General features: G+C 33.1%; 1 protein-coding gene across 2 annotated transcripts; it reads right to left on the reverse strand.

Annotated features, from left to right (window-relative positions):
• Nucleotides 1–1904: 1904 nt before the first annotated feature.
• Nucleotides 1905–11048, reverse strand: LOC129908736 (RNA-binding protein cabeza). Of its 2 annotated transcripts, XM_055985462.1 has the most exons (7): nucleotides 10916–11048; nucleotides 10715–10852; nucleotides 10533–10611; nucleotides 6073–6107; nucleotides 2937–3088; nucleotides 2368–2870; nucleotides 1905–2308 (listed from the first exon to the last, which is right to left on the reverse strand). In XM_055985462.1, the coding sequence occupies exons 1-7, from the start codon at nucleotides 10920–10922 to the stop codon at nucleotides 2035–2037; spliced, it is 1188 nt and encodes a 395-aa protein (XP_055841437.1). In that variant the 5' UTR covers nucleotides 10923–11048; the 3' UTR covers nucleotides 1905–2034. The 2 variants fall into 2 exon arrangements, with proteins under 2 accessions (XP_055841437.1, XP_055841438.1); XM_055985463.1 differs by lacking the exon at nucleotides 10715–10852 and having other exon boundaries at nucleotides 10916–11036.
• Nucleotides 11049–11292: the final 244 nt, after the last annotated feature.

Below are 11292 nucleotides of genomic sequence, written 5' to 3' on the forward strand. Positions count from 1 at the left end.
TAATCTTTTTTTCATTTTTTTATAAAACCGCCCCTCCCTCTTAATCGGGTGGGGGTTGACATGCCCCCCTCGCATGGTAAAAAATAGTTGTATTGAACTCCTCTACAAAAAACAGTTATCAATTCTAGTCGCCTAAGTAATCGTACTCTCCCCATATTTGGAAACTTCAAATGCATATTGTAGCCTCCCAGAGGCCCCAAAGTTGCAAAATTCAAAAATCTCGAAAAACAGAACTATGTACCTACTTTTGGCAGAACTTATAAAAATACATATTTGTACTTTCCGAGTCGACGTCGATATCCTTCGAATAGCATACAAATCTAGGTAAGAAAATAATCATTTAAAATCTTCAAATGCATTTTGTGGTTTAAATAAGGGTCTCCAGGAGACCACAAATTTGCAAAATTCATAACTCATCAAAACTTATAAAAAATACATATTTGTGCTGAGTCGATATCCTTCCAAAAGCATACGTTTTTGGCTTTAATTTGGGTGGATCTAGAAGGTGTACACAAAGGTTTTCAACATTTAGCTTCGTAGGAATTTCGTAAGTCCACCGTTTTTTCGACAAGTTCTCTTTCTGCATTTTTGGCTCTCTCCTTGACCAACGGTCCTTCCTGGGGCCCTATTTTGTAAAACGGTTATCGTTGAAACTACTTCGTTTTCGTTAAAATCGGACTACGTATTACGATAGTCGTTTTTCTTCAACGATACTCGTTAATCTTTACGACTGCCATTTACCTATCGTTTAACTTTTATTATTGCGTTTGCTGGTAGAATTCATGTGAGCCTCAAAAACTTCCTCGTTTTACATCATCGCTTTGTCGTCACTATGGGTAAATTCACAAACGTCAAATTTTTTGGTAGTGATTACGCATCACTGCTTTTTTGCGATGCTGATCGTTGCTCAGCTGATGACGATGCGATGCTGATCGACAAAAAGTTTTACGTTTAAAAACAATTCTTGCTTAATGATGGAAATGTACTAATAAAAACTCTTTGTTATAATTAAAATCTGGAGCCTCACATTTTATCTCCTCCAGAACATTCCTCCACAATACTGACTTCGATTTTCTGCCTCCAATAAATTCACCTTCATATATTAATTTGCTTTCTATTAGTTGTTTAATTTGTGTGCTGGTAAAATATTCCCTAAATTTCTTCAAATTTATTCATTTATAAACAATTTAGAATTTGATTAAATACTTTTCATTGTCCTTTTCCTTCATTTTTACTCCAAATCGCGTCGGCATCACCAAGTTATCAAGAAAATTCTTGATGCTTTTTTGTTTGATATTTGCGCATCAGTTTATCCAAATTTGCAATAATGAACGATTGACTTTTAAGTGATGCTATTTATTTGCGTTTATGAACGTGCTACAGGAATGATCGCAAATCATCTCTGCAGTGATGCGTTTGTGAATTTACACTATCGTTTACTTCAGTATCGTTGACTTGCCGCTCGTTTCGTATTACGTAATAGAACCCCTGATCGTTTAAGGTAACCATACTAGTCACGTTTGTTAATAAAAATGTATCAATCACACAATTGGAACTTTCTGATCCTTTAGCTATTTCCCGTTTAGTCAGCCTTAATTTTGTCAATTTCTACCTGAATCATAGATTTTCCAGCCAGAAAAACAGCTGTGGGCTTATAATTATTTCGCTCCAAAAACGGAGAAATACAACTGTTTTTTTGTTATTCTAATACTTGTCTTATTTACAAAAGAAATACAAAATAATGTCCTTTATTATTTCGCTGAGTGTACAATGAACGAAGTATTAAAACAGCTACATTTTGTTCCTACTCCTTTTTTTGTTGTACTTCTTTGACGAATTTTAGTTTGATTTCATACCTTTTCATATTTTTATAACCTATGCCATATACAAAATATAACAGTAAATTATTATTATCTACATAATTAATATTTTATTTTTATTATTATTAAACTTCTCATCGAAATTACATTAAAATATTTTAAAAGCAAATTGATTTATTTATTTATTTAAATAAAAAAATGTAAGTCCGATTGTTTAATAGGGTCTTGACCTATTTCCGCCATCATTTCGCATGGGACCTCCACTGTTTCTGTCGCCGCGGTTGTTGCCTCTCATACCACCGCCGCCGCCACCTCCACCACCGGAACCACCACTGAATCGGTTAAAACCTCCACCTCCGCCACCTCCACCGTTCCTATCTCCTCCTCTGCTTTGGTAACCTCGGTCGCCGCCGTAACCGCCACCACCGCCGCCGCCTCCCATGTCAGATCCACCACCTCCTCCTTCGTTTCCTTTGGGTGTCTTGCATCTAAAGTTGAAAGCTTCGTTACGAATTTTTCTATCCGAAAGTGTTATAAACAATCTTACCTATTGCACTCGTTTCTCCAAGCAAAATTAGTATTACTACAACTAGAGCATTTCCAGTCTCCATCTCTTTGTGGCATGCCGGCTGCACCACCGCCACCGCCACCTCCTCCTCGTCCACCCATTCGACCACCCTGGTCTCCGCCGCGACCACCTCCTCCACGACCTGAATCACCTCCAAAATCGTTTCCACCGCGATCAAAGCCGCGTCCACCACGATCACCACCGCCGAATCCACCACCTCCACGAGATCCGCCACCGCGACCACCACCAAAACCGCCGCCGCCGCCTCCACGACCTCCTCCACCAGATTTATTCCAATTATTTTGTCTTTGTGCAAGCGAAACTTTTATAATGCACCCATTAAAGTCGCGTCCGTCGAACCATGAAATCGCCGACTGGGCTGCATTCGTGTCGTCATATGTCACAGTTGCTTCACCTTTGGATTCTCCGGTTTCTTTATGCTTGTAGAGCCAAATCTTTGGCTTCATTGTCCGTTTGTCTTTCTGTTAAGAGTAAAATAATTATATTAAAAATATGTCCATATGTTCACAATCTTGATAATTGTTTACCTTGATAATACCTATGGCGCCAAAGAATGTTTCAATTTCCATTTCAGTTGCACTTGGATCCATTCCAGATATAAAAATAGTATCCTCTTGGGTTACCATGTCACCACCACCTCCTCCTCCGCCGCCACCGCCACCGCCACCTCCGTAGCCGCCTAGAATTGTAGATTTGTTAGATATATGCTACATTGGTTAACTCAAATATCTTAATAAAAACTAACTTAATTCTTAATTTTGTTTTTAATCATAGATTTATAAACTTGTATAGTATATCGCAGGCCATGTTATTTGTCTAGACAATACTCTGATGAAGTTTAATCAAGTTAAGTTACATTTTTTGTTTCTTTTCTTTTTAACATTTATAACTACACGAAAATATTTAGTAACATAACGTTCCCCCTTTTTTTAAAACCATTTTATTTTTTAAGTTCATTCCTTTGTTTTTTTTTTTTAATAATTAGTATTCGCTGTACCTATGGAGATTTCATTATGATGGATTTTATGTGATGTAGACGTACAATTTTGTATGCACTTCATCCATTAAATTCAAACTTTTTATAAAACAAAAGCATTCACTGATTACCGAATTTGTCATGTAATCAATCTTTTAACACTGATGAATTGTGGATACAACAAAAAAAAAATACCAAAAATTCTTCAAAGAAATAGCTGTTTTAGGTAACTCCTACTCACTAAAATTATATTTAAAACCTGATAGTTTGAAGAACAAATAGAATACTATTATAATTAATACAGCAATATATATCGGACAATTCAATTTTTTTAACTTTTGATTAAATACAAAAAATATAAGTAAACGATATTAACTTTTATTTATTTATCTTTGGCACATAACTCAAAGTACTAAATTTGTCAGTGTTAAATTGTATATCTCTTTTTGTGATCTTCTGTAATGAACGGACTCATATTAAAAATTACCAAATACCTATGAATAAATATTCCACTTTCGAGTGCAATCTTTCGAAGTTTAAACGAGTGTTTTGGTTTGTATTTTGTTATGCGCAAATATGATCGAATATAATATTGTCGCTTTTACGAAAAATAGCATAAGTTGAAAAACGATATTTTTAACAAAAGAACACAAAAAATTTTTCATCATTAGTAATCGATACATTCCTGATTTTTTTTAGTTTTCGCGTTGTAAATAAATGTAGTAGTCAATTTCGAGTAACATCCCTGTTATTAAAAAAACCTTTAAAGACTCTCCTGAAAATCGTCAAATTTCGTCTTGTGGCACTTTGCCGTAAAAGCAACAATAGCCCTGCTGCTTTGGGAGGTGGTAGAGTACTACTAGTTTAGCAGTTTACTATCGATTTTCCATGGAACGCACTTTCAATGCAATCAATGCAATTCCCATCTTCTTGGGCAGAAAGGCATGATTAATTCTAGTTGTAAATGTACTAGATCATCTGATCATGAGTAAACTACCACCTCTGAATGAAACAGCGCTAATACATCTATGTACTATTGTATCCGCACATGACACTATAAATGACCCATGTCTAGGAGATTGTGCAAATATTGGACTCCTAACACATTTGAGCATAAGAATAAAGTATAAGTATTTTGAACGACCTGTTACCCATCAACGTTGATAACGTTTTATGGTTTGGAATTTGGTACACGCATCAAAAAGATTAATATTTATGGTCTAAAAATGATTTCAGTGCAACATCTTACTGAATCATTTCAAGAAAAATCGGTCCGAGCTATTTTGATTTGGACACAACGACAACTTGGATAACATCACTCTAAAAGTTTTTCTAAACCCAGAACTCCATTTCTTTTTGGTTTCAATTAATTTTTTTTTTCTTTAATTACTATTTAAGTACTAAAATTAAGTTTGTGTTTTTTTTTTTTTAATATTCATGTGTTAAAGTTTAAAAAAAAATACATCGTCGGCAACTCGTGCAAAGTGTGTAACTCCTTTGAACAAACATTTATGGGAAAGTAAAACAAATTTCCTATAACACAAGATTGTAGTGTTATTTTCATCAATTTTTAATCATGAATAATTTTAATTATTTACTTGAAGATTGCATCAAAATCTCAATTTCGAAAAAAATTAAATTACAGATTTTACACGCGTCACCGACGATATCGCACCTCCATTGTAAGTTTGTCAAAACTTTCGTGAAACAAGTTTAAAAAAAAAAAAAAACTCTTATTTAAAAACTAACTAATAAAGGTTTATTTATTTTAACAAAATAAACAACTTGAGATTTCGAATTTAGGCAGTTTTGGAAAAATCTGTATCAAGTCATTATTTTAATGGAAGTGCGATAGGTATTCCATCTACATTAATATACTTAAATCTGCATTTGCATTAATATACTTAAATAAACAAAAATAAAAAACAAAACAAAGATCATTTAATATTGGTAGAAATTATTCCCTAAAAATTTTTTTTTTATCAGTTCAAAGTTTTTTCTTCGAAATAATGCTTAAGTTACTCAATTGGACTTTGAGGTAGTACTGTTGGACAACTTTCAATTATTTTCTGTCTTCGATAATGTAACAAGCTTATGACCATAAACGAGTCACAATTAGTCAACAGTCAGGACTATCGCAGTCTATGAGTTAGATAATCGTTTCATTTGTTGTACTCTTATTTACGATTTCAAGTTTTGAAAAATTATTTGCAGACACATGAATCCTAACACATTAGTTGTTTTTATTCACTTCTTCGCCCATTAACGACTATCAAAAAAAATCTTTGTGGGAATTATGATTTAATTGGTTCTTTTTTAGTGAACAATTTGAGTATCACTCCGCCCTCTTATTAAGCAATATAATTTTTCATGTACATATCTTATTTTTTTTATTTTAAAACCATACGTAAACTATTGAATTAGCTTTTTTTAACACTGTACTCATACAAGTGCAGAGAGCGGTAATGGGTTGAGCAAATACCGTAGGAATCAGAGATATTAAACGATTTCGTGTTTTTTTTTTTTTTTTTTAATTAACCCTAACTTTCCATTTTTCACAAAAAATATTTTCCATAAATATTTATAAAAGAACTTATAATGCATTATATATTGTTTATGTAATATAATATTCGAAAAGATATTAAAACAATACTTTACTCTGAAGCGAACCCGCTTGTATATTTTACCTTTATTGTAGCCGTCCTTGTTGCCGCCTCCAGCTCTAGAATATACATTGAATACTCATTTAAATGCATAAAAGTTTTTTTTTTGTATACACAAGCAAGTACCGTTGAAAGTTGTTGATGTAGTGTAGATGGGGATAGGAATTATTTTAAACCTTAAAGAACTTTACGCTTTTTTTAATAAAAATACCTTTTTTAACAAAACAAAATACATATTATACCTTTGTAAAAAAAAACTTTACTTTACCACTGCTTCTTCTTTTCTTTTTGACTTATATGTACGCTTTACCAGATAACCAAATACACATTTGAAATGCCTTTTTTTGTACCAGTTTGCTTTAATTTAATTTACCAGATAAATAATTTTTGCTTCTCAACTTCGGTTAATTTTTTCTTTTTTTTTTTTCTTAACCATATTGCACCTAACTAACTTAACATAATGTTTATTGTTTCATTTTGAACAGTAATAGTACAAAGATTGAATTAATCACGTCAAACAAAAGTATTTTGCATTCATTTAACACCGTTTTATTATATTTGTTTAAGGATTTAAAAAAATAACTGTATTGCTGCTACTAGTACTTAAATTTTTAAAATATCCAAGAAACATTACATTACAACCCAAGCATCATTAAAGCCTGTCAATAACATTCGTTTCTTCATTTTGTAAATTTCTAGTTTCGATTCCCAAAATAACAAAAGACATTGAATAAACAATTTTTTTTTTCGTTTCTTGAAATCAAAACGTTTTTGTTATAAGATTTGAATTGAAATATTTCGAGTGCCGAGACTTTTCTAACATTTTCTTAATGTTAAGCTCCGAATAAGTTTCTATATATTTTTATTTCTTCAATTTGTAATATTAAGGTAGACACCCAAACTAAAAAGTTTCTGTTGCATTGTAATTTATTCATTTAAGATGCAAGTTTTTGACTTTTTAAGGCAAAGCCAAAACAAAAAATAATTAAATTAAAATACATATTTAAAAACAAAATTTAAAAAAATATTTAAATTCTATTCTTTGAAACTATTTCAAAAATTAAAAATAAAAACAATACATACCAAAAATGGCAACATTTTTCTTTAAAACTATTTTTCAAAAAAAAAAAAAAAAAAAAAAAATGTCATACTAAAAATTGCATAGTTTTACCGATAGTTAAAATAATTAAAAAGAACACGAAAAAGTACTTGTACCAACTTTTCTCACATTTTCTAGGCATTAAATTTCTAGAATAATGTGTTTTGTCGTTAACCCTTTCGGATCCCTACCGGTGCCCATTTTTTTTTATTATTTCTTAATAAATATTTAAATGTTCTGTTTTTTTTTCACAAGAAACCATATTTTACTCAACGACCTAAAATGTTCGTATTAGTTTAGAATAAAATGTAGTCACCGTGGATTTCAATCAAAATAGAAAGTGACACCTAAATAGCTGTCATCCACAAACCATAATAAAAAGGTGATCGTCACTTTGATAATCACCTTACGTGGAGCAAAAGTATTTATTGTGATGATCAACAATCACCATAGCCGATTCCACCGTTGAATTCGAGAATCTTGGACATGCAAATTTTTTTGTATATTTTTTTATATTTTTTTGTTATATTTAATTTTTTTTTATATATTTTTAAATAACGATTTTATTTTATGCGTACATTTTGGCTTTCACGCTTACAGACGGGCGAAATAATACCTATACAAAATTAATCAAAATGTAAGGGAATTGGTTGTTTCTGTTCATATCACTGGACTGGCGGAATTTTTGTAAAATGCTTTAAAGGAGCGTAAAATTTCCAAATTCAAAACTTTATCGAGACAAATTTCGAAAAATCGGAAATCAAAATTCCTTCAGGACACATTTGCAAAACTTTTGTCTCGTTAAAATTTTGACAGATTTACAAGCTACAACTTTCAATTATTTGGTATAATGCTTTAAAAAGCTGTTAAATATTTGAAAGCCTCAAATGCCTCAGTAATCATCATTATACCAAGCTAAACAGTGTACATGAATGAAGTGGCCAGGGATAAAATATTCCAAGTTGTATTTATCTGGTTAACCAGAATGCAAATTCGCTTGTAGCAAAGAAAATCGCCGTAGTGCAAGATGTCAAATAAAATCGCTCAAAATGTAGAAAAGATGAACAGAATATGTGGCGCACTAAAATGTCAATTGCGTTGAAAAAAAAAAAAAAAAATTTAAACTGAGCAACCTCATTAGAAACGTCAAGTCATTGCGCTTGTAGCTTGAAGTAAAAGTCGACCCGATTTGTACCACAGCGAATTTCCTTGCTACAGCCACAGCTACGTATTCCGGCACCAATACACTAATTTCATAGATTTAAACCACAAGACACAGCCACAGCTACATCATTCTGTTCCACCAGTATATCTACGATAAAGAAAGTCCTTTGTATTTGATGACATAGATTTTAAAACCAAAATTCCTTTTCATCATAAAACATCTCAAGCCGATTGTATGCAATACATTAATATGAGAGTTTGGCCTTTTTGAACAAATCTATTCAAATAATGTTCTGATTTACACAGGGTGTCCCAAAATAAGTAATGATGTACGAAAATAGTAAAACGGCTCTCAATTGTTTGGCAATTTATCTATCGAGAAAAAAAGGCTTTGCGATTAACTGGCTGAACAGAATGGAAATTCGCTTGTGGCAAAGAAAAACGCCGTGGTACAAGATGTCAAATAAAATCGCTCAAAATGTAGAAAAGATGAACAGAATTATGTGGCGCGCTAAAATGTCAATTGCCTTGAAAAAAAAATAATTTTAACTGAGCAACCACATTTGAAACGTCAAAAGTCATTGCGCTTGTAGCTTGAAGTAAAAGTCGACTCGACTTGTACCACAGCGAATTTCCTTGCCACAGCCACAGCTACGTATTCTGGCACCAATATACTAATTTCATACTTTTTAACTTTGACAGCGACACAAGCCACAGACACACATTCTGGTCTACCAGTAAAAGCTCACTGAACGAAAGATAGACGACAAAAAACGCCGTTATGTATAACCATTTAAGGCTTGGCCACATTGGAGGGTATGCGGTAGCGGTACGGGTAGCGGTGAGGGTACTTGTATGAAAAAAATTCCAAACTGACACATCAACGTTCAGGTGTGGAATTTTTTTAGTACAAATATCGTTACCGCTATACCGTATACCCTCCGGTGTGGCCAAGCCTTTAAGGCTTGGCCACACTGGAGGGTATGCGGTAGCGGTACGGGTAGCGGTGAGGGTACTTGTATGAAAAAAATTCCAAACTGACACATCAACGTTCAGGTGTGGAATTTTTTTAGTACAAATATCGTTACCGCTATACCGCATACCCTCCGGTGTGGCCAAGCCTTTAAGGCTTGGCTACACCGGAGGGTATGCGGTAGCGGTACGGGTAGAGGTAACGGTACTTGTATGAAAAAAATTCCAAACTGACATATCAACGTTCAGATGTTAAATTTTTTTCATACAAATATCGTTACCTCTACCCGTACCGCTACCGCATACCCTCCGGTGTGGCCAAGCCTTTAAACATTTATTTTCCTTCTCTTGCTTTTGAAACAATTAAGCCTAGTACATACTTGTGAAGCAAGTTGTGAATCCATACAAATTTGTATTTTGTGTACACCGGTGAACGTTCTTGTGAACCCTCAACCCTGGTGGAGAAGAAAGTGGAGAGTTTTGCTTCACGAGCGATGAAGTAGTTCACGTGCAAAATGTACGGGAATCTCTTTCACTTCACCAGAAGTATGTACTATGCTTTAGGAATTATATCAATAGCTAGGGCCCTACTATTCAACTTTGTTCTTCTTTCGAATCTGTTTGGAAGTTAATTTCAATTGTATATGTATTTCCTTCTCTAACTGCATATCTTAAATTAATGAAAACAATCTAAATCTTCCAAATAATACATAATAAAGGATTTGAAATAACTGGAGCTGTATAATTTCGCTTGTAACAGAATTAGCCTCTTAAGTTTCTTATGCTAAAGTAAGAGTTCCTTTCCATAATATTAAAAAAGGTTATTAACAATAACCGATAACGGGAGTGTTTCTACAGGAAATCATTAACCAAACGCCTTTGATTTTGCCATAATAGGTATTAGTTTAATAGCCAAACAAAAATACTTAAGTGAAAGACTGGAAATCGGTATTTTTAACATATTCTTTCCTGCGTACGAATCTTGCATAAATTAGCATTTCATTTTTAAGAACACAGAATTAAAATTACACCTTATATATAGTTACTAATAACGTACGTATTATAAAACCTACTACCAAGAAGTTGAAAAGCAAAAATTTAACCAACCATCTAAAAATAAAATTAGTTTTAAACGTTTCCGTAGAGAATTTCAGTCAGATACACTTTTGTATGGTCTTAGCTTGTGAGTTTGTATATTTTTTTAAGGGAAAAATAAGGAACCAAGAAAAGAAAACATGTATGTACATACCCGTAACCGCCGCTTCCGCCACCACCGCCGCCTCCGCTGCGATCGTTCCAACCACCACCACCGCCACGGCCTCCACCACCTGGAATTCCAAGAATAAATTGTTTTTTAACATATTATTTCTTTATTTTTCTTAAAGTACTAGGGTTTTTTCTTCTTAAAATATATACATGAATATTAATTACCTCCTTGAGCGGGTTTATTAAATGATGGCGGCGGCTCATTATAACCGCCTCCATTTTTGGGAGGTTGTTGAAAATTTGGCGGAGGAACAGAAAAATTATTATAACCTCCACCACCACCACCACCACCGTAATTTCCTCCTAACAAACATAAATAATGCATTCAAAGTTTTATTATAATATAAAGCACAATTTTTCACTTACGATCCATTATTAATTGATTTTTTTTATTGAACACAAATTGGAGAAAAAAATTGAAAGAAAATTTGCAATTTGTACTTCTTCTTTCGACACGCGTCCAACGCCGGAGAATTTTGGAAAAGAAGTGAGCTAAAATGGCGAAAACAAAAGCCATATCAAATTTATGCTGAATAACTGAATTGCTGAATATGGTTTTTTTTTGTATGTTCTTCTATTTGATACCAGGTGGCATTTAAGGTAGGACTACACTTTTTGGGCTAAAATGTTTTTTTTAGGGGTTGTACGCAGCTAGAAGAAAATTTCTACAATTTTCTAGTGTAATTGATTTTATGTTTTTAAAGGCTTGGCCACACCGAAGGGTACATGCGGTAGAAGTACGG

This window comes from Episyrphus balteatus, chromosome 2, assembly GCF_945859705.1.
Source record: "Episyrphus balteatus chromosome 2, idEpiBalt1.1, whole genome shotgun sequence".
NCBI classification, from domain to species: domain Eukaryota; kingdom Metazoa; phylum Arthropoda; class Insecta; order Diptera; family Syrphidae; genus Episyrphus; species Episyrphus balteatus.